The 24,368-nt window shown below is 42.5% G+C and overlaps 1 protein-coding gene across 9 annotated transcripts in view; it reads right to left on the reverse strand.

The window, feature by feature from the left end:
* The window catches only part of SCUBE1 (signal peptide, CUB domain and EGF like domain containing 1), a 293,422-nt gene that overhangs the window by 59,262 nt on the left and 209,792 nt on the right, over positions 1–24,368 (reverse strand). For all 9 annotated transcript variants that reach the window (XM_054037763.1, XM_054037745.1, XM_054037800.1 and 6 more), the window contains one exon: positions 759–875. In XM_054037763.1, the coding sequence (XP_053893738.1) occupies positions 759–875 (117 nt within the window). The remainder of the gene's footprint in view (positions 1–758; positions 876–24,368) is intronic.

The raw sequence follows: 24,368 nt of genomic DNA on the forward strand, positions 1-24,368 counted from the left end.
CTCTTTCTATAAGTCTATATTATATAACTAAACTACTGTTGTATGTAAAGTAAATAAGGTTTTTAAAATGTTTAAGAAGCTTCATTTAAAATTAAATTAAAATGCAGAGTTCCCCGGACTGGTGGCCAGGACCCGGGCAGTGTGAGTGCCACTGAAAATCAGCTCGCATGTCGCCTTCGGCATGCGTGCCATAGGTTGCCTACCCCTGCTCTAAAGCTCATCTCTTTCACCAACAGAAGCTGGTCCAATAAAAGATATCACCTAACCCACCTTGTCTCTTTCACGTGGAAGTTAGTCATGTGTGCAAATGGTTGCAGGGCAGGACTTTCGGCTGCAAGTTCTTCAGGGAGAGGACGATGTTTTCCTGTGTGCTTGCACAATGCGGCACACAATGGTGTCACAGTCCTGCACTGTGATCCTAGAGGGAAGACTGTGGTGTCCATGTGGAGGTTCATTGACGTTAGTGAGTGAGGCTCCATGAAGATGAAGCAGTCAGCTTGCATGGAAAATGATGGAGGATCATGGTCTAAATTGGGGCCTTTGGATGCTACAGCAACAGAAATGATGGATGGTCATTTTTCCTGTTACTCTTCTCCCAGGAATATCTAGGCAGATTTGAGGCTCCATATTTTTGGTCCTACCTGGCTAGGTTTATTTAGCTTTAATCTGATGTCTACAGTCTTAGCAAGGCAAATATCTTTGGCTCAGTAGATGGTTACACAAAACAAAAATAAATACATTAAAATCAGTCTCCAAACCTCCACAGTGTGTCATGCCGTACAAGGTGTAGCCTTTGTGACAGAGACATTCGAAACTTCCTGGGTAGTTGATGCAGGTATGGTCACAAGTCCTTTCGAATGAGCACTCATCTATATCTGAATTCAGAGCAAATATTTTTAAAAAGTCAGAATGCAGTTATTCCAGATGGGCGGAATTTAATTCTCTCAGTCACAGCATCAACGTTATTAATAAATGGCCTGAGGCATTACAAAGTAAAATCTGAATCAAATTATAAGCTTAGTTTTCCTACAGTTTTAGAAAGAGAGGATTCAAGTACAGGGAGGAAGGAAGGAAAGAAATTGGGAGAATAAAGCAATACGTCTGCAATATACATTTTTTCCCACTAGGTGACACCATTTAACCTCTGATAGCATATCAAACCTCACAAACATGAAATGCATATTCAGATTGTTTCTTCCATTCTTAATTCTTATGAGGGTAATTAAGAGCACTGCATGACATTTCTGCTCCATCACAGGGCACACAACAATCAATAAGGAGCACTACCCATGATTTTTTTTAAACAATGCTGAACTGAGCAAAATTAAGATACACTGAATAGAAAGTACCACAGAAAAGATATTATGTTATAGACGTTTTAAACAGCAACATATGCAGGATGGCAGCAATTTTTAGACAGTGAATTTCTGCAGCAAATCTATCACCTGGAGTCCTGTTTTTTTCCTAAAATCCTGTTTAGAGGAATTCCTTAGGAATGTTTTTTAAGTTAAAAGGTCAGTTCAAACAAGCACATTTTATTAAAGGTTTTAATTTAAATGAAAGAAAAATAGCATTCCTCCAATGTGTTGAAACATATAGGAATTGGGTGGTGTCCTTTTAAATAGTTTGTGAGCCCGCTGGTGGTCTCTTGGTGTTCTGTGTTTTAGAGCCCAGACAGAGCAGCAGTGCACATATGTTACTAGGCCTTGTATGTTGTGTCTATTTAGGAAACAGTAAACACCCAAGAATATTAGTGAGCTCAAAAACTGTTATGGGGATACTACCCAATGCCTATGCACTACAAATGTTTATATATTTTGATATGTAATGGACAGTTGCTAACACTCATTCAAGGCTTATACACAAGGCATGCAAATATGCCCATTGAAATTAGGCACTTATGTAAGTATTTACAGGGTCAGGGTTTTCATAACTGTTTCTGACCAAGTTTCTAATGCTATATATATATATATATATATATATATATATATATATATTTCATGTGATATTTATAGAACTCTTTCAATGTGTTGAACATATACATGCAGAGATAATGCACAGAAAAATTAAATGAACAAAATAAAAAGTATCCATACAGGTAAATACATAATATAAAGTGAAATACACTTGAGACGTAAGAAGACCCGAAATCCTCATCTGTGTGTGTGTATCACACTCTCCCCATACAATCAAACCAAAAATGGTGATTTCAGGTTTTCCTTTTTCTCATGCAGCCTTCACTTTTTGTTATGAGTTTTCCTGTTTGATTTTTTCCTGTGTTTGCTTTCTAAAATTATTTTCTTGGGGTTATTTTTGTAGCTTTGGAAATATTTAATGATTTGAATATATTTTAAAAATGGTAAACTGTTTTCTCTAAATAAATGATACATTTTTAAGTGAATCTGGAAGCCACCACTACAGCTGAAGTTTAAAAGAATTCAAATTCAGAAGAAGCCAAATAGTGCATTTTAGTTTCATTCATGTATGACAGTATCCAGGGCATGGTATCACTGGAAATTCACAAGGACCATTCATTGTTGGCCTCTAACTTACTTTGGAGAGCTCTTTTTAAAGACAAAAACACACCAAACAAAAATCCTTCATATTCCTCTGCAATGGCCCAATCCTACACCGTTTATGCCATTAACATAAATGACTGCAGGGTTAAGCCCTAAACTCTTTGACACTAACAAGGATTTATATCACTTCTTGACTCCGAAAGCAACAGTTTGCTTACAACAAAAATATGCTCTCTTAGAATGGGTAAATGATTTCTATTGAATGAAATATCATATCTACTATAGGCTAATAGAGATGTTAAACATTTTTATTATAACACAAATATATTTTAAAAAGGCAATTTATCCATTTAAATCCAGCCCCCTGCTCTTCTTCTAATAAATCCTGCCTTTGCTCTTTCTGTAGCTGACTGGGATTGGAAATCCTCTAAGCAGACTTCTCCCTATTTTAAGAATAACCCCTTTGGCACTGTCTCCTCATTGCTTGACATGGTAGGATGTCCCCATGCTAGGTTATACCCAAGGCTCTGAGTTTTCTGCAACCCCTTGACTACAGAATCACCAGTCTCCTGTGGAATTCAACACTGGCCATAGAAAAGGGAAAAATATTCCCCACTTACTCTGCACTAAAGGAAGCTGGCTGCATGTTAAAGTCAGGATAGTAGAATCTTTTTTCAGCATCTCTTTTAGACTCTGATACCTGTGCTCTGGGGGGATATGACTGCTGACTCCCAGAAACCCTTTGATACCTTAGCATCGTTGCACAAATCCATGTCCACTTCTTCTCTAGAAGGGTGTGCTTAACCTGCATTAACTCCAATAGGAATGAAACGTGCACATCCCAACAGTGATTGAATGATACCCTTTAATGGTGGCAGTGACATCTAGTGGATAGAGTACTGGACTGGGACTCGGGTTCTATTCCCAGTTATGCCATGAGCCTACTGGGCGACTTTGGGCAAGTCACACCACTTTTCTGTTTCTCAGTTCCCCATCTGTAAAACGGGGATAATGATACTGTCTCCTTTGTTAAAAGCTTTGAGATCTAGCACTACATAAGAGATATATTGGTTGCTAGCTACAGTGATTGAATTGAGCTGCATCTGGGAAGAGGGCCCAGTTTCATTTAGTTTCATCAATAGAGCTCAACCCTTGGCAAAATACCGACACAGGTTAGTATGCTGTAGGCAGTTGAGCTCTCATGGATATGGGACAATCAGTGCTCCACATTTTGACCAATGAGGGTTTTGTACCAGAGCAGGGGAAACTGAACAAACAGGCCAGGCAGTATGGGAGCAACGTTCTCACCCCCACAGAAGGGAAAGATGAGATGGTCCCTGCCCTCCCCTCTCAACCAACTCTGGGGGAGGGGCAGATAGTGGAGATGTCAGAGGAGTGGTCAATACTGTGAGCAAGGGAGAAAGTAAATTTATCCTCTAACAAGCATTTAAATTTTATCTAGCTATAAAAAGCTGAGGACCGCACTGGCCGCAGCATCACTGTGGGGCACTTTTGTTGAGATACATGCTGAAGTTTGTTTAAATTTGGACTCATTATTTATGGCTGCCTCACTCGCCATAACATTGCAACACAGGGCGTGTGCGCTAGAGATGGGAAAATCAGCAGGGCCAGCATTTCAAAACTGGCTTTCTAAATTGCACTTCCACGTGCGTGCAAGCCAACTGGGAAGCTGCTTGCGCGAGGGCATCACAACAACATGCAGTTATATGACCGGTGAGCACAATGGGAATGTGCTTAACTTCACAGATACAGTCTAGTCAGCCATTTGGGGGGAAATCTGACTCTTGAGCTTCTTGGTTCTTTTAGTGCCTTCCTTTTATTGGAGCGTTGGGACACGCTATCCAGGGATGATAGGGCCTTTCCAGCCGTCTCCAGAATGCTTGCCAATGATTGCTTGCTAATGGCTCGTCTGAGGGTGGAGAAGACCCAAGGATGCTTTTACTTTATTCTCAAACCTCTGTATTAATCACCGGTTTTATGAAAAAGAACAGGAGTACTTGTGGCACCGTAGAGGCTAACAAATTAATTGAACATACGCTTTCGTGGGCTACAGCCCATGTCTTTGGATGCATAGAATCAGGGCCAGCTCTAGGCACCAGCAAAACAAGCTGGTGCTTGGGGCGGCACATTTCTAGGGGCGGCATTCTGGCGCCAGCCATGCTGCCCCTAAAAATGTGCCCCGGCTGCCCTAGCTCACCTCCGCTGCTGCCGCTCGCACGCCGCTGCTTGCCCTCCCTCCCAGGCTCTCAAACCTGGGAGGAAGGGGGAGATCCCGAGCGGCCGCGGTGCACGAAACAGCTGTTCCCTCTCCCTCCCAGGTTTGAGAGCCTGGGAGGGAGGGGGAGACCCCGAGTGGCCGCGGTGCGCGCGCTGCTTCTCCCCCTCCCTCCCAGGCTTGAGAGCCTGGGGGGAGGAGGCAGGGCTGGTGATTTGGGGGAAGGGGCAGTATTGAGGTGGGGCCAGGGGTGGGGTAAGAAAAAAACGAGGGGGCAGCCAAAATTGTTTTTGCTTGGGGCGGCAAAAATCGTAGAGCCGTCCCTGCCTAGAATGGAACATATATTGAGGAGATATATATACACATACACCTGTTTTATGTTAGAAGGAGATGGCTTAGTCCATCACACCTGCCTTTCACCTGGAGCCCTGGACATTAAATCCTGCTTAGTTTACAATAGACAATGAATTTGGGCATCTTATCTTGCTCTCTTTTGTACAAAAATCACTGCACAATGTGTCACAGCTCATACTGGGAGCCCAAGGCTAGAATAGCAGTGGTGCTGCAGGTTGAGGCTAAGGTGCATCCGCATTTGACGGCACTTTGTGTATCTCTAACCAGCGCTAGTAGCCTCTCATCTTTATGAACATTGAATTTCTCCATATGAAATAATGTCCCGCTTAACTCTAAGTGGATTGCACACAATTTCTATAGGCACTGTGTAGCCCAGCAAACTTGGTGGGGAAAGTGAAATTCTATTCCTTTATTTAGTATCATCTATCTTTATATTTGTTGCCTCTGACCTGATTTTCTAAACATGAAAGCTCCATTCCATAAATGCTTTGTATTTTATTTTTTAAACTATTGTTCCGGCTTTTGCCCTAGAGGGTCATTTTGAGCATGTCATAGGCAGATTTACGAACACACTTTTATTTCAGACCAGCAAAATACTCACTGTCAGGCATTTATACTACACTCATCATCACTATGGGATGCGTGAGTGCCTATTTTTAGGGAATTATAAGAGACAGCTTCATAAATTGGAGAGAGTTCAGAGAAGAGCCACAAGAATGATCAAAGGATTAGAAAACCTGCCTTATAGCTCAAAGAACTCATGTTATATAGCTTAACAAAGAGAAGGTTAAGGGATGACTTGATTGCAGTCTAGAAGTACCTACGGGAGAAACAAATATTTAATAATGGGCTCTTCAGTCCAGCAGAGAAAAGTATAACATCATCCAATGGCTGGAAGTTGAAGCAAGACAAATTCAGACGGGAAATAAGGCGTACATTTTTAACAGTGAGAGTAATTAACCACTGGAATAACTTACAAGGATCGTGGTGGATTCTCCATCACTGACAATTTTTAAATGAAGCTTGGCTGTTTTTTTTAAAAGTTCTGCCTTACCAATTATTTTGGGGAAATTCTGTGGTCTGTGTTATACAGGAGGTCAGACTAGACGATCACAATGGTCCATTCTGGTCTTGGAATCTATGAGCTGATTCTTTGAAACTAATCAGGGCTATGGGGCTAAATTCACCCCTGCTGGCACAGGGCTGGTTCCCCACCACTGCCCTTACTACAGGGGATACACCAAGGAAGCCCCATTGGTGGAGTGGGTTAAACAGTGAATGCGCTGTTTAAATGCACCCCCTGGCCAAGCAAGCTTTGGCTGAAGCCACACTTGCTGGAGCTCTATTAGCTGGCTGTGGGTCCCATAGTTAAGAGGGGGGCAGTGTGTAGCCTTGCACTGCTGCAAGACTCCCCACCTCCAGTCAAAATGTCCATCATCAGGTGCTTGCACCATGGCTGGTCTGACCTAAGGCTGAGTGTAGTCCATGATCTCTAGCATTCCATAGTGCAGCCCTTGAGGCAAGTATCCAAACCATGTAACAGCCTTGCATTCCTTTCCTTTTGCCCATAAGGGATTCAATTCCTAAGTGGTTGTATAGTGGGTTTATACCAGAGCAGGATTTCACAAGTTTGTGTGGAAATCTGATTATTGCCAATAACAGGTATGTTTTATAATTACTTCTCTGGTCGTTTTATTTCAACTCGGCCTTTGGGGTTTTTTAAATTGTTTTTGTAATGATCCTTGATTTTTGTAATGCTTACATGCTCTAAGGGATCCTTTAAACAATCTTTATTTTCCTGAATTTAGTGCTTGTAAATAGGGGCCAGGTTGACAGTACTGGAAAGTGAAGTCCTTCATTTATTGCCACAAAAAAGCCTTCCATTTATTGCCAGAAGAAGAGTTACTGCCTGGGCAGTAGTAGTTTCCTGGAGCTTCCTAATACAGCTGAGCCTCAGTGCTAGCCTAAAGAAACCACTTCTAGGAGTGAGAGAGTACCTCATTTTCCATGGTCATCCAGTTCTTGGCCCTTCTGCTGAGGCTGTGGGTTTCCAATTACAGTAGCACTAGTTGTGTTCGTGGTTTTTGTGATGTGGACACTTGCTCACTTGTGGACTGAGAGCACAGGGCACTGAGAACCCATCAGAGAGTAATGATTTTTGGCCAGTCCAAAACTGAACTGGATTCATACCAGGGTCTTAGAAATGAAAGACTCCTTTCTGTATTGCACTACCAGTCCCTCAATTCAGTGCTCTGCATTCAATTAATCAGAACAGATTCTGTTCAATGCGAAACAAGACATTTTAAATAGCATTGGGCTTGTGAGACAGATAAATGTTAAAATCTAAATAAATCTAAATTCAGATAAAAATCTAACATCAAAGATAAGGTTGAGAAACAACACTGGATTTTCAGATGATTTTGTGCACATGCAAATTGATGTGGAAACTCCAGTAACTGCTTCTTAACTGCATTTACCTATGCAAAACTCATTTGGACAGAGACATATGTGTGATTTTGCTGAATCTAGCTGGGGATGTGGTTGTAGAATGGAACCAATTTAGTGCCCGATCCATGAAGACATTTAAAAGAAAAACTAAAAAAAATATGGATTTATTTCTCTTATTTTCTTTCCTATTATTTTATTTTATAATACTGTATGCTGGAGGTTGGGCGAAACCTCACTGAAGCTAGTGGGCATTATAGCTGCCCCTCATTCAAGATTAATATAAAAAGCAATTAAGCTGCTTTATAGAATAGATAGCTGAAACAAGAGGAGCCCCCCAAAACTCAGGCCACATGCTGGAGTAGGAGTTGAGCCATGTGGTCTGAGGGGTTTTCCCTGGAATCTGAATGTAAATGTGGAGGGCTGGGTATTCTTTAATGGAGCTGAGAGAGCGAGAGAGAAAGCGACAGAGAAGAAACATGACAAACACACAGAGAAGGCAGCAAGGAAACCCCAGAGACAGTCAGAGATGCCTTGTAGCATGAGATAAAGCTAAGAGAGAGAGCTTTTTGGTAGAGTGCTGGCTGGAAAGAGGCTTGGAATCGTGAGCTAAAAAACTGTTTCCTGTTTGATGTCTACTATGTTCAGGGAAACAAGGCTTTATGTACATTCATTGTAAATAAACAGGATTGCACCAAAGAAATACATGACTCCATTATCAATTTCTCCTCTTAATGGAAACAACCCACAAGACCCTGAATACCAGCTATCTGCTCTGGTCAAAAGGGGTAATACTATTATAGTAGCACCTGGAGGCCCCAATCACAATCAGGTCTTCAGTGTACCAGGTGCTGTACAAAGATACTGTTCCTGCCCCAAAGAGCTTACAATCTATCTTCATCTTTGTGGTAAAGTTCTGCATGGATTGTGTGGCTGCTGTCTAAGAAGCTGTGGGGAACATATGAAATGAAAAATCCTCTGGGTTCTGACTGATGGATTAGCAGAGTTTGAACCCCAAACCTGAAGTGATGACACTGACATCATACTATAACTATCATCATATTACAACACATCTCAATGTAATAGAGTCATATCTCAGTACTATGTCACAATATGACATCATGATGATCCTGTCCTCCAAATGCAAATCCATGCAGTCTGGATTTATTTGAGCTCTCTCAGACACACCTGGTTTGATTTTCCCCCTAAACCATTTACACAGCCCTAATTCAGGCTCCGTCTACACTTGGAGCTGGGGTGTGAGTCCCGATTTGTGTAGACATACTCACACTAGCTTTCATCAAGATTGTGTGCTAAAAATAGTAGCATAGTCAAGGTACCATGGGCAGTGGCGACATGGGCTAGTCTTGCCAAGTACTTACTCATGGGGTCCGGGTGGGTTTGTACTTGGGGAAGCTAGCCTGTGCCACTGATTGCCCCTGCTACTGTGGCTACACTATTATTTTTAGTGCACTAGCTAGAAAAGAGCTAGCATGTATCTGTCTTCCAGCACTGGGGAGCACCTTCCCAGCTGCAATATAGACATACCCAGAAAGTGCCATACAATTAACTATGTGCTACAGAACACACAGGGTATTCAGATCAGCCAAAGCCAATCACAGCTGTCTGTGTTCTGGTCACATTCCTCACCACCCAATCCAGTGGATCCTTTGAGAAAAAGAGACATTCCCTTTCCTCATCCACTGCACAGTCTTGCCCTGACCCACACACACTGAACTCCCTGAAAATAATCTGCCAATGCTTTTAAACTAAACCCTGCCCCTTTCTAGACATGCGTGTATTTAAAACAGTTACTTTCTGTTTTCCTTCTCCATCCCCCAGTTGCCACCTGGTAGCTGATGCTACCCCCACTATGTTGTCCATTTCACAATCAATCAGAGACTACCTGAAATGGCTGCCAGTGGTACCTACGGACATTAGCGAGCCTACAAATCCCAGTCAGAGGGGCTGCTGGAGCAAAGGGAAGCCTTGCTTTAGGCCAGACTCCCCACCAAAGGATAGCTTGGATTCAGTGTCAGGAAACATATGACCTCACAGCAGATATATGACATGGTATCACACACTTTCTGACTCAACTTGACCTATCTCTGTCCAAAACTCATCAGAGTATCCTCCCATAGGTCACTGAAGAGGGACAATGCAATAAAAGACCCAGCATGGCACAGGTCAGTTGACTCAGGCTTCATGGCTACAGAATTGCAACGTAGATGGTTGGGCTCGGGCTAGAGCCCAGGCTCTGAGACCCCCATGAGGGGGGAGGATCTCAGAGCCTGGGCCCTAGCCCAAACCCAAACATCTACAACTGCAGTTTTATAGCCCCGTGAGCCAGTCAGCTGACCCAGGCTCTGAGACTTGGTGCCACAGGTTTTTTAATCGGCATGTAGACATACCCAACAAACCAACAAGATCACTTTTTGATTTGACAAGGCCATTCTTTAATACAGAAGTCCAGCATAACCAAAAGAAACAGCTTATTGTTATAACTAACTGCTCATTATGTTTCAGAATCTGCAATAATAAAACCAACGAAGGATGGAGCGAAGGAAGAAGAGATAATACAGACTATTGCTAGATATAAAACCTTTTATTTTATTACTTTCCTGCTGAGTACTTTTAGTGGGGAAGAACTGGTGCAGGCTGGCATCCTCCTCCCGAAAAACCAAACCTTTAAATGTAATTCAAACACCACACCCCTGTGAGCTTTCTGTTGCGTGACTGACTTGCAAACAAATCCACTCACTTGTTGCCGAGACTTAGCTGTTAATAATGTACTAATGATCTGCAGAAGAAAAATATCTGGCATTAATTACTATACCTTTTATTTGAACTTAAATGTATAAGTAGCTTAGCCACATCTTGCACTTCAAAAACCGGAGCGGGTAACTCTGTCCATTATGACTAACTTCAACTCAGAGTATTTATTTATTTAAGGATTTTATTGCTCTCAGTTAGCTAAGTGATTAGTGAAGACCAAATGCAAGGCACTAATCAAAGAATGAAGGACTTTTGAAGGAAATTGATTCTGCTTGCAAGGGGAAATGTGCCTTTTATTACAAATGATTAACTCTGTAAGAATTCAAAACCAGTGGTAAAACAAATAAATACATATAAATTGCAGAACAAACCTTCAAGCTCTACTGCAGGGAGACACAATAAATAATCGGAAACCTGTGACTAATTATATAAATGCCAAAAATTGATACTGATGTGAAGAAGGGGAAGTTTCCTTTGCAGTTTCAGTGACAGATAGAAAAACAGGATAAAATTGCTATTTTTCCACTTCAAGACTAGGCATCCAGTAGCAGTTAAAACTGGGTTATGGAGAATACTTGGTTACCATCAACTCAAATAAGTTTTAGATCTGATGGATTATCCATTATTCAAATGTGTTGCTGTGCACCAATACATTGACAAAACTCACTATCCATAGCTGGTTGGGGCCAACTTCTTAGTTCCCCTTGTTCTGATGAAGCAGAGCAACTCCCATTTTGTTGTACAATCCACTCTATTAACAGCTGGGGATGCAATTGTGAGTGTGCTCTAGTGATAGCTTCACAGCGCCTACGCTTGGATCCATGCAAACCCTGGAATCAAGGGGACTCTGAACAGTCACATGAGTCTGCTCATATAGATCCAGTAGCAGTATTGGTGCCTTTATTTGGCTCCCTGCTGTGTCTGTCAGGAATAATAGCATGAAAAATGCAGTGGAAACCTCCTGAGGAGTGTGGAGGGAGATGGTCTTTATCTTGTGCTTCCTTCTGGCTCTTTTAATTCATCAACACTAGGGAATCTCGGGGAAAAAACCACCAACCTAAGATTGATTCTTAGATAGCCAATTGCTGTCTTTTTTACGGCTTTCTACCAGTTTTCTTTGCTAATGTTCCCTTTTCCATCCAAGGACTCTCAAGCTACATGGCACAAACTCCCAGTGAAAGCGGGCCATGGGAAGGTGCATTATGTCATGGTGTCCTCCATTTAGTGAATGATAGCACCAAGACACACTACACTTACTACATGTCTTGTTCTGCCTTGTCTCCTACAGTTTTATGTCCATTTTCCTTAATCCCTCAGGTCTCACTTAAAACTTCACTCCTGCCCTCCCTAAGAACACCAAACAGTGGATTATGAGTTGAGATGAGGAGCTGGAGGGAGAGAGACCTCTGTCTTGATTCTAGAATGGAATAATTTAGCAAGGATAGGTCAAAGTCTATCACCAGACATAGGTGTGTCTTGATCCACTGGCTAAATCATTTCTCAGGACATCTTTGAAGAGTTTTACTATTAGGATTTCCATGTTTCTTCCTCTGCACTCCTGATAACATAAGTAATGGAATGTGTTGGTTCTTGAGGTTGAAGGCTCATCAGCAGGTCATCTCTCTTTCAGGCTTTCCTCAGTTACAGTGGTATCGACCTCAAACTCTTGGGGGTGGGGTTGTATCTTCCTCTGTGCTTGTACAGAACCAAGTACACTGTTAACACTCTAATACTCTGATCAGCCAATGCTTTGATATAGGTATAATGGCACTTCAGTGACCCATGTTATTGTTTACTGTGTACAATTCTGACTGGAGATGTCCATTTTGTCCCATGAAAACAAAATGAGCAGTTCAGATTCTTCTAAAAGAAAACTGTAAATTATTGGCCTGCATAGGTCCAGTCATCAATTCTAGTGGGTGTCCAGGGCTGAGAGATGTCAAGCAACTCCTAATAGAGCGGGCTGACACCCGGATTTTGGTATTTCATAGATTGTTTAGATTTCAAGGCCAGAGGGACCCTTATGATCATTTAGTCTGACCTCCTGCATAACACATGCTGTAGAATTTCATTCAATGATTTAGAATCCGATTCAGGAAAGCCTCCCTACCTAGGAAAGGACTTGAGCACATGCTTAAATGCTTTCCTGAGTTGGAACTTGAGTTTTAGTTTTCTGAATCAGTTAATTTTTTAAGTTGTGCTTTGGTATAATCTTTGTCCAAGTAGAGATTTAGGTAACCAAGTTTGGTTAGGGTCAATACGCTGAAAATTTAACTTAATAGTGTGCACTGTGTGTCCTGTCCACTCAGAAACCATCAGGTGTCCTCTGACATATACTGCATATTACTTTGTTGGATCTGAGGTTGTTTCTGCACCTAGAAAAGTTAGTATTCCAAAGAAACAGTTACCATGGATGGTTTTTCTGCCTCTTCTAAATCAAATCCCAACTGCAGTAGTCATAGTCTGGCTCTTTCAGCGGTCACAGGAGTCATATCAGATAGATCTCTCTTTGATAGTATGGTCCAAGTGGACCTGTCTTCTCCTTAGCAAACTCATCATCATCAACATCAGAGCAATAGTTTCCTACCGGTTACCTAAACGCACCAACAAAGAGAACTGCAATGGGAAGTACAAGAAACTTCTATTGGTGATAGTCCTTGAAGTCAAATGGCAACTGCTGGTTTCCTTTATCTCTGTCATGAATCCTTATTAAAAGAGCAGTGGTTGTACCTTCCTGGGAGAAATCCCTGGGATTTGAAAGCAAAGGGTTAAGAATCCTGGAACTTGGTGATAGAAATGTAGGTCCAAATCATTGCTCCCTCTCCAGAATAAATACAAGCCTTTCCTTGGACTCTGTTTCAAGTGACTCCTGTGTGATCTCACGTAACAGCAAGTTCATTTCCCCTTCTTTTCTTCAGCTTCTTTCCAGAATTGCCCACTTCACTTCTTTCTCCCGCAGGGAGCCCACAAGCTCACCATCAGCCACATGCTTCCCTCAGCACTTACTGCTCAGTTACAGACAGAAAAAGGGCTGTAAAATATCATCTTAGTGTGGTAAATACCTGCTCCCTATGTGTCTTCCTAAACATACGTAATGAGTTTACTGACCCACACATATTTTTCTTCCTGTCAGCACTGCACAACCAATATTGCTATAGGTCGGCAAGCAGCGTTTTGTTCTGCTTTATGTATCATCCACTAAATGACCAGCTCATTTCTGCGTTACCGAAAGCTTTGGGAGTCTGGGAGAAGTTTCAAGTGAGTCCTGGGTGCTGAGGAAGAATTTATATTTTGGATGGCAACCATGGAATTTTGGCAGTTTCAACCAGGAAAAAATTGGTGGCTTAGCTGAGGTCTGCATCATTTAAGGATATCAACGGGAGTTTTGCCTGAGTAAAGTCTGCAGGATTTGGCCTGCAGTTTTTAAATGAAATATGATATTACTATTATTATTACTGATACTGCTGTTTGGCCGAAAAAAGGTTTTTATTCTTTTCCCTGTAGCATTATGAAGAAACTGTTTTTATGATAGGTTAATTTGTTACTTTAAAAAATAACCATTTAAGAATCCCTGCAATTAAGGGATGAGAGCAGCAGATTATCCAGTAAACTGATTCGCTGAAAGGAAATTCATTTGGTCTAGTATTTTTAACATACAGGAAGCTGTAGCTACCTTCCATATGTACACCTGAGCACATAACCCAGCAATGTCCCCTCCTAGGAGAACCATGTGGGCAATAGCCCTCAATGGAATTTCTCAGAGGACCCTTTACAAAGCCCCCAGCATCTTCCACAAAGAGATTAAAGGAGAGATTTAAAAAAAGCAGTGACAGCTGCCAGCAATAGCAGAGGGTGAGGAGAGGGAACTATCTGAGCTCCCCATACTCCTGCAAGGTCAGGAATTGGGTGGTGTAACTCACCCTCCCTCCCAGCAGCATGAGGGGGTGGTGCCTTTACATCTCCAGCAGCCCTGATGATGTCAGCAATTCGATCAGCCATCCTGTGGAATAGAGGAGTAGCTGTGTAGAGGGTAATGTAATGGGGAGGCTCTGGTGACACCTTCACAGCTCCAGACCATACTCCATAACTGATCAAAAAATGTCTCTCTGGCACCTGCGTTCTCTCAGAGAGCAGCATAGGGAACAGGAGATCCCTCAGATCCTGGGGACATACAGGGGAGAGGAGTTTATGCAGAAAGAGAGAGGGCCCATCATCTGAGGGACTTCTTGAGAAACTTTATTTTTTTAAAGGAAGGAATTAACAACCAGGTCAAAAGGCTGCTGAGAATGGTCCATATAGAAGGGGAAACAAAACAGATCAATAACTAGATATAAAAAAAAAATAAAAACTTAATAGTGAGGCCAGGGTCAAAGGTGTAAAGGAAGCCTTTGGGTAGGAGGACTGGTCTGATTGGGATTTTTTGAATGATGATACCAATTTTTTTTTAAATTATCCAGCTCTGCCCAGTTAGCCTTATTGTGTGATCTAATTGGAGTTGCTCTCATCCTCCCTTTCCCTCTTATTTTATGCTTCTCAAGGAGAGGGATCATGGTTTTCTCTGTGTTTGTACAGTGCCTAGCACAATGGGGTCCTGATCTTGACGGATGCCTATGGGCACTACTGGAATCAAATAATAATAAATAATAATGAATAATACCACATTGCTGTCTCTAACAATGCTGCTTATTATAGCTAACCACACATCTGAAGTCAATAGGAACTGAGTTGAGCTAAGCACCTTGCAGGATTGAGGTCTTCAGAGAAGAACTACACTGTCAGTCCAGAATTGTACTGGAAAATCAGAGAAGGGCTAACATAGCTGACATAACTAGGCCAGAGTTAAAACAATATCTTCAAACAGACTGCATCAGAATGACTGCGAACCATCCTTCAGTGGAGCTTTACTCACATACCCTGCAACCCCCAATCACACATGCCTAAGCCCAGGTCTACACTAGTGGGGAGGTCAATCTAAGATATGCAACTTCAGCGTATCTTAGGTCGATTTATCTGGCCGTGAGGACGGTGGCGAGTCGACCGCTGCCGCTCTCCCGTCGACTCTCCTTTCACTTCTCACGAGCTGGAGTTCCGGAGTCAACGGGGAGCACGATCGGGGATTGATTTATCGCGTCTACACTAGATGCAATAAATCAATCCCCGATAGATCGATCACTACCTGCCGATCCGGCGGGTAGTGAAGACCTGCCCTAAGAAGCACATCAACTGCTTTACGGCCTCACAGCCTTATGGTCATATTGTCTTTGACATGTGATTTTGAAATACAGCATTATTTATGGTTCCAAAATAAGGACCAGCTTGAGCTAGTTGGCTTGCACAGGTATTTTTATGTGTGACTGTTGGACACAATACGTTAGAAGCAACACAAAGGATTTTAAGCGATGAGAAGCTACTGGAAGGGTTTGACCTACTGGGATAGTAAGTGAAACAAAGGGAGGAAAAAAAAAAAAAAAAGGAAACGAGAGACAGAGGGAAAAAGAAAGAAGCAGTTTCTGTAGAAAATAAGTCATAAAAATTGGAGACGGGGGGCTGTATCAATGCTTAAAGTGATTGTGGCCTTTTCAGTAAATTATCCTTGCACTTGGACTTTCCCGTTTTCTGCTTGTCTGAGTTAACTCTCTCACACCCTTCCCAGCCACCGCCTCCATTAGACGAGGCCTTTGTTACAGTCAGGCTCCTCTATTTATTAATCTATGGGACCCAGTAGGAGGCAATTGGCTCTGACTCCCATTACATTTATCCTCTGACCATTGTTTTGCTAGCACAGTCTAAAATGCAATTAGAGTCAAATGCTTTCCCAACGTTTTTAAGAAAACAAAGTACTTTCATCAAAAACATTGCCAAGATTTTATGAGCAAACATGTATCCCTTTCCAAAATTAATCATTTTCCAAGGCGAAAGCAAGCTGAGTTATCTACTGCCATTATGGCAGTAAACTGTGCTACTACTTCAAGTGCTTGGGGAGAAGAAGCTATAGATCAAGAATGGAAGTGCATTAAAAGAAACTTAAGGCAGGTTTATTTGTTTCCCCACAAACATAAACATGGTATAGTAGCCTGCACTCTTCTCAAGCCACTATTTACACATCAATCCCGTAAGAGCAACTTAACAGCCTAATGATACAAACACAGAAAGGCCTTTACCCTCTGTGTATTGAGCAAGCAATATTCCCTGTGTTCCGGGATACACTTGCTTTATAGACAGATTTCTAAAAGGAGGAAAAGGCTTTCTTTACAAAGCAGCCTTCTAATTACTGGAGCAGATCCTACCAGCCTTACGTGGAAGTCAATGGGACTCCTTGCAGAGTAGGTTCTACTCAACTTGAATAAAGGAGCGGGAGGGGAAGGGGGGACAGAATCAGGCCTAATGTAATTTAAAGTAGCTGGAAGACCAAATGCTATAACATAAGTAAATTTTCAACTGAAAACTAACAGGTAAAAATTCCCTTTGTCTACCATAGGCCAGCTCCTGCATTCCTTGGTCACCCGAAGCTCCTGCTGAAGTCAATGGCAGACTTAGGTTGACAACAGTACCTTATTACAAAGGATGTCCCTTATTTTTTCCTCTCTCTACAACAAGATCTGGAATTGATGAGTGCTGCAAAAAGCAGCAAGAAATACTCTGGGTGAATGTAGGTGAGTACTGCTTATTAATTATTATTAATTATTATTAATAACAATAAATAAAATAAATAATAACACTATCGGGAGGAGGAGTAAGGTGGGGATGCTCAGAAGACAGTCCCTTATTTTTGAAATACAATGTTGGCAGCCTTAGTGGCAGTACACAAGAAATACAGTATTGGGCCCCTCCTCTTATTCTTTGCAGGGAACTGACAACACTTATGTGCAAATCTGAGCTTCTTGAGTGACCCAGGACACAGAATGACAGGCCACTTGCCCGACCTATGCATGGATGGATATGCTGCTTTCTTGCTCAGTCTTGAAGGTGAACAAAAAAAGTTTGTTTGGAAAATACTTTAATTTTTTTTCGTGAGATCCTAAATTAGCAAGAGTCAAATCCTTCCCTCAAGGATACAAGCTGAGGATCAGACCATATGCAGAGGAGCGGGGGCTGAGAGATGAAGGAATCCTTCTGCCCCACAACACTGACTGGAGGTAAAGAGATTTATGAAGGGGTGGATCCACTGGTCCAGTGCCTGTCTACTCCCCCACCCCATGACCCACCATCAAGCCCCCCCAGTGCATCAGTCTCTTGGAAACTCCCAGGTCTGTGCTGTGGAGTACAAGGTTGTGTACCCCTTTGCATGGGCTGCCCAAATCCTCCCCCATCCCTTCCAGTGGAACCACACCAGTACCACTTTGACACATACACTGGGGATGCTGTGGGGGCAATATTTCCCCCCTCCAGGATCTATGTGTAGACTTTATGAACATTATGAATACGCGTAATCACTTTCTCCTCCATTTGCTTCTCTGCTAAGAGCCGAGTCCAGGGTTCTTTGGTTTCCATCTAATCTAATCCATCCAAGATTCATCACCATAATGTTTGAACATGTGGCAACAACTGATGACATTGCTAAGAGATGAAACCTGCATTCCTTGCTTTAATAATTTAGGATCTTAAAGAGCTTTTATTTACATTCAAAACAAGCCACTCACCCTCAAAAGGTGTACTTATGGGAAAGCCGAAGTATTCTGAGCTCTTTGGAGCTGTCTTTTTACTGCAAGTCTGTACAACGCTTAGCACAAAGGGGGTCTGCTCATTGACTGGATTGCATTATACAGGTATAACAACATCATCATCACCATACTAAGGTGTACTAAATAACACACTCACTCGCCCGCTCTTTAAAACCTCAATGCATTACAGCTCCCAGCACCATTATTGTTTGTGGAAGAACGCTACCATCCTGCTCAAACCATTCTAAGGCTGACTCAGATCCTGCTAATTCATTAATACACAACACAACTCTAGTCCACAACATAACCATTTCCAGTGGTGCGGGAACACTTTTACAGCGGGGGCTGAAAGCCAGTGATCCCCAAACTTTTTATCTCACGCCCGCCCCCCTTACCCCTGCCCCCACTCCCCCAGAGCTGGGGCCAGGAGTGGGCTGGGGCTCTGGGAGTGGAGGCTGCGGAGGGGGTAAGGGGGCTGAGGCTGAGACCACAGCTGGGGGTGGGAGCAGAGTCTTGGGCTCAGGGCCAGCGGCAGCTGGGATCCCGGGTGAGGGGCCAGGAGTGGAGCCCCAGCCACCAGTGGGGGTGCTGCAGCACCCCCTGCACCCCTAGTTCCTGCGCCTATGACCATTTCTGCAAGGTACACACAGTATGTCCTAGCCTATCAATAGAAAAGTGCGCTGAAGTGCATTTCAGTATCTATGTGTTAATGAAACATTTTGTTTGGCTTCCAATGTTCATTATATAATAAGGGAAGCATCAGGGTATTTTAGGAAGCTATCTTCCTAGTGATGTACTCTCAATGTAGGAGTTGCCATATTGGATCAGACCTGTGGCCAGCTAGTCCAGTATCCTGTCTCTAACAGTGGCCAGCACCAGAAGCGACCATGAAAGATGCAAGTAGGCAGATGTGGGATGATCGTCCCCTGCAACATTAGGGTGATTTACAATCGTTAGAGACTTGCTAACACCCTAAAATGTGAGGTTTAATATCCCTTCTAAACTAGGGGTAACCACACAAAAAATCCCCTTTCCCTTATTGTGGAGCAGGAGTGCACGTGCTGCAGAGAGGGGGCTTGAGGGACAGGGGAATCTATTTATTTGTTTTCACCTTGAAGCAGAACCACTTTCTCCCAAACCACAGCCAACTTGGGAGGTATCATCACTTGGCAAACAACTTATATTGAGCGCACTTACTGGAAATGTTTCCAATTGGTGACTGGGTCATATATTGTTTGTGGGTCCAATCCTGCAACCCTTGATCTCAAGAGTAAGGACTAAGCATACGAGTTAGGCCCTGTATTGATGCTATAAACACACTGTTCAATCTGCAGGCGGCTCCACTGGGACATTAAAAAAAAAAAAAATCTCACACTTGGAACAATCGGGTATGTGCCAAAAGCAAGACATTTAGAAGCGTTTTTATGAGGCTCAGGATAAAATCTCTCTCAGAAAGAGAGCATCCAAATAAGGAGTGAGCTATAATTCGAGGCAGGCAAATCCCCTTAATCTTTCCTTTCATTAGGTGGCAGAATTTTGACAAGGGACTCCCAAGAGCCACTCCAGCCCACTGCTGAGTCTGACTAGTGCATTTGGCACTTTCACAGCTGAGCCATCATAACCGTGTGCAGTCATTTCAGTGAAATATGCATATAATTAAACAAACCAGGCCAGCCCCTTGGCTGGTGTAAATCAGCCTAACTCTGGTCACTATGTTTTACACCATCTGGGTGCACCGACGGCTAGATTAACGCACAGGCAAACTAGGCAAGTGCGTAGGGCCCAGGTTCATGGGGTGGGGGTGGGGAGGTGTCACGATTGGAGGGCTGGCCAGTCCAAACCTGAGTGGTGCTGCGACCCTGTGCACCAGGTTGCAATGCCACTTGCTCAAATTTGGCACATTTCTCTCGCCGTCATACCAGAGGGAGTCTGGCGCTAAACCTGAGTGGTGATGCAACCTTGTGTCTTAAGCAGATTCTGTCCATGTACCTACTTAAAAGTGATGGGGCCATGGCCCAGGTGGGCCCCTCCTCCTGCCCCCCAGCTCCGAGGCCTATGCAACAAAATAATTTTTTCTAGGCAGGACAGTGTGTCAGGGCAGTTTGTTATTCATATTAGAAGCTGGGACCCAGAAGTTTATGTTTGCCTAGGGCTCAGTAATGGGTTAATCTGGCCCTGGATGTACCAGTCAGCACATTGTACAATCCACTCTATTCAAGCTGTAACACAAAATAATCACTGTGAGCTTCTTTTACTTTAATATCAGTATAACTCTGTTGATTTCAATGGACTTATGCCTGATTTAATTGAGAAGCAGACTCAAGCCAAGTATATTTTCTTCAACAGCTGAAGACCTGAAATGTGCAGCATTTCCTCATGAGAATAGCAAACAAACACACAGGCGAGGGTAAAAGTCAGACAGAGGGCGTGTAGGTGTTCCAGCTGCTAAGCCCAGTTTCCTAAACCTCTATGGAATCCACACCTACTGCGGTGTTCCCTTCCCTCTCAGGGGAACAGACTGAGCCTTGAAGGCATTCTTACACTCCTCTCCACAGGATGAAGTTCAAACCTGACCACTAGGATCACGGCTCAAACGGGGGTTTGTGTGGGCGCAGGTAAAAATCTATTTCAAATATTTTAAAAAAACAACAAATAGTATGATTTTCCTCCGGTACCCCCGTGTTGCCCTCCTGTCTGGCCTCAAGGGACTATGCCAGAGTAATGTTGCTTACCACATTTCCAGCTAAGAATGAAAGAGGAAAGCTGAGTAAAATTATTATTAGTTTACATTTGCTTCTGCTTGTTTTTAAGTTAGGAAAAAGCGTCAACATTTTTAACCAGAAACTGGTTCAAATGGTAACTTGGCAGAGATAATTTGCCTGCGCACCTTCTGATGGAATGGCTAACTTGCTTTTTCACTCTGCAAGTCATCTGGCCCTTGCCTACAGTCGAAAAATTTACCATGCTAAAAACTATTTTAACCTCCTAGAGCACTTTGTCTCCACACACAAGTGTGCTCCAGACCATTCAAAATCTTGCGTCTGAAAGCTCAGATCAGCGCTTAGGCACTGAAATGCCTATTTTATATTAAAAAAGGTGAATAGATGGACACAGCCTTATTGGGGTTTTAGGTGTCCTATTAATGTGTCCTATCAATGTGCCATTAATCCATAATGCTTTTGGATCCGACACAATTATTGTGCTTGGAAAGGGTACTAGTTTTCTTTATCCTGGAATAAGAGGAAGGGTTGTATTGGCAATTCTGCAATGGCATCCCTATGTGAAACATTTCTCTGTCAACATACTGAACCCAAATCCAGCACATATAGTTCTAATCACGTCAAACGCCCTGAAACTAAAACCATTGAGGTTAGAATTGAGCAATCAGGAAAGCTCAGCATCTGATTTTGCTGAATTATTTCAGGCTTGGGAGCGTGGCTCTGTGGTGCAATGGGTTAACATAGAAAGTTTGAAGGCCTAGGTTCAAATCTTACTTAAGAACAAAAGTGAACATGGATTTGACTGGGCAGGAGGCGGGATGGGAAAATTAATTCTAGTCCTTAGTAGATGTCTGTCTAGTACAATATCACACAACTTGGCACAACCGCCATTCTGCTCCAATGTAGCCCAGGACAGAAATAACAGAGGGTCAGGCCAGATTTGAGCTGCCCAGCAGGTCAGGATTGCAGTTTGCTCGCAGAGTTCCATTGGGGAACTTGTAAAGCATCTACCTGCAATATGCCTGGCCCTGGCCAGTGCTTTTAGTCTCTCCATTTCAGGGGTGTAAATTCTTTTTCATAAATCATGTTGAAGCCGGCACTAGCATTTCCAGGAGGACGCACTTGAGCATCTCAGAGACAGAAATTCAGCAACAAATTAGGTTTAGGAGGGATTAACCAAACCTCAATTATATATCAAAATATATTGATGGAGATGCTGGTGGTTTTAATTACTTTTCTTTTTTCTAAGGAAAGAAAGAAAGAAAATTAAAAACAAAAACCAAAACAAACCCCACCAGCCCTACTGAGACCTTGGAAGCCTTTGCTGGGCAGGTTTGAGGTGATTAAAAAAACCTGCAGAATGTGGCTTAGGACAGTTACATAAGAGAAAATGTCAGTGTAATATGAAGATACTGGGCCAAATTCTGCTGTTGGTTACCCTAGGGGTAAACTGGCATCAGTGCAATTTTCTGGGTAAATAACTGGTGTGACTGACAGCAGAATTTGGGACACTGTATTTTAATGACTAATTACAAAAGAACAACAAATCATTACATTCTTTTAAAATCTTGTAAAAAGTCATACATCAAAAATAATTAACAATCAGTTGAGCAGGGAGTGCTGTTACCCTATGGGAATGAAGAGGTGGTCTTCTAGAAACTCCTCTAGATCTTAATGCCCCCTGCAAATGCAAAGGGTCCAGAGAGGTGAAGAGAAAAGGTGTTCAGGTGCCAGAGAGGCCCTCTCCTTTTACAGAACTAGTCTGTATCAATTCATTTTTTTGGTGATACGTCCCCCACTCAGACTTCATTATGGATAAAACTGTGCTAGTACAAGACCTTTGAACCACTTAAGTCCCACTTAAGCCCTGTTTTGAGGATGTAAGTGGAACTTGAGTGGTGCATAAGCCTTGTGCTGCTCCTCAACATAGGGGTGAATTTCATCCTGTATGAGGATTCCGCTGTATTTTTCTGGTAAATATTTATCTGACTAAGGTATTACACACTGATCAATGGATTTCCCCACTAAAGGCTCCTTTCCTGAATGTAACTTATGCTCTCTCCCCTTCCACTGTCCCCTCAGAGTACTGGCAAATGTGCACATCGCCTTTCCTTGCAAAAGGCATTGCCTACAGCAGGAAAAGAAAATTGTTATTTATGATAGCACTTTGCACATTTTTCTGGGTGCTTAATGAAGCCTGAACTTCAGTGAAGCAGAGAGAGTGCTTATTGTTGAATTTTTTTCAAGATCACTGCACAACAAACAGAAACTGAATAAGCAATTAAGTTAACTGGCTTTAAACTCGTATTGTCCAAGGATTAAGCTAATTAAGGCCATACTCGTAGGGACTCATTGTAGCTCTGAACAATCTGCTTGCTATTTTGTAGTTGTTGTGGTCTGAAAATGAATCCTGGTTGTTTTCTTGCTGTTAATGATGACACGTTACAAATACAGGATCTTCCAGTTATTATTTAATATTTCTGTTATGTCAAAGGCCCTGATCAAGACTTGGACCTTGGTTAGGTGCCATACAAACATATGCTAAGGCACGTTCCCTGTACTGAAGAATTTCCAATCTCTTAAATTCAAGAGCATTGTTAAAATAACTAGTAATTTATACATATGTTTTCATTGTTTTTTTTTAAAAAAAGAACAACTCCTGCTTTAAGTTTGATCACTTAAAATGGGGACTCTGCGAAAACAGCATCTCACTACAGGACTGTTTGTATCAGAACATGGGTTCTCAAGCCTGGTGGTTTTAGAAGGAGAAGAAGCAAAAATAAATAAATAAATCTGTTGTAATATGGGGCTGCAGTATGGAAAAGGCTGAGAAGCTCTGCCCTAGAAAAATCATCAGAGTGTCTATTAACAGCAGGTTCATTCCACAACCAGGACTGAAAATGTGTTGGCCACAAACAAGTAAATGCAAACCATTTTCCACATCCATTACATGCTATATCATACGAGTTGCACCATTTGCTGATGTTGAACTCAGCTGACCTAGTGATCAGCAGGTTTCAAAACTGCTGATACCAATGAATTTTAATTTCATGATGTTAACCCACTATAGGAGGAAATGCATGCAGTGTTGTTGTAGCCATGTTGGTCCCAGGATATTACAGAGACAAGATGGGTGAGGTAATATCTTTTATTGGACCAACTTCTTTTGGTGTGAGAGAGAGAAGCTTGAAGCTCTTCTTCAAGCTTCTCTCTCTCACCAAAAGAAGTTGGTCCAATAAAAGATATTACCTCACCCATTTTGTCTCTCTATAGTAGGAAAGGCAGTCTTATGGTTAAGGAATTAGGACTGAGACTCAGGCTACGTCTACATGCCCCCATCCCCCAGGTCAGACGATGGGGGTGTGAATTGCAGCATGCCCCGGTATGCTGTGCTGTAACTTGCCCGTGTGGACATTGCTGGTGCAAACTAAAACCTCGGTGTTCTGAGTATATTTTTGTGTGAAGCACTCAGATACAACGGTGATGGGAGCCATATAAACGTACAGAAGCAGGTTGGTTAAAGACGCACCACATTAAGTTTCCCTAAAATCTTAAAGCTGACTCAGGAGCCTGTAATGAAGAGACTACAAAGAAATGGGGCAAAGTGAGGGAACCTCAGAGTTTCTCATTAAGTGCCCTTGATGGAAAAATGTAAATT

The sequence above is a fragment of the Malaclemys terrapin genome, chromosome 1 (genome assembly GCF_027887155.1).
Source record: "Malaclemys terrapin pileata isolate rMalTer1 chromosome 1, rMalTer1.hap1, whole genome shotgun sequence".
NCBI lineage: Eukaryota > Metazoa > Chordata > Testudines > Emydidae > Malaclemys > Malaclemys terrapin.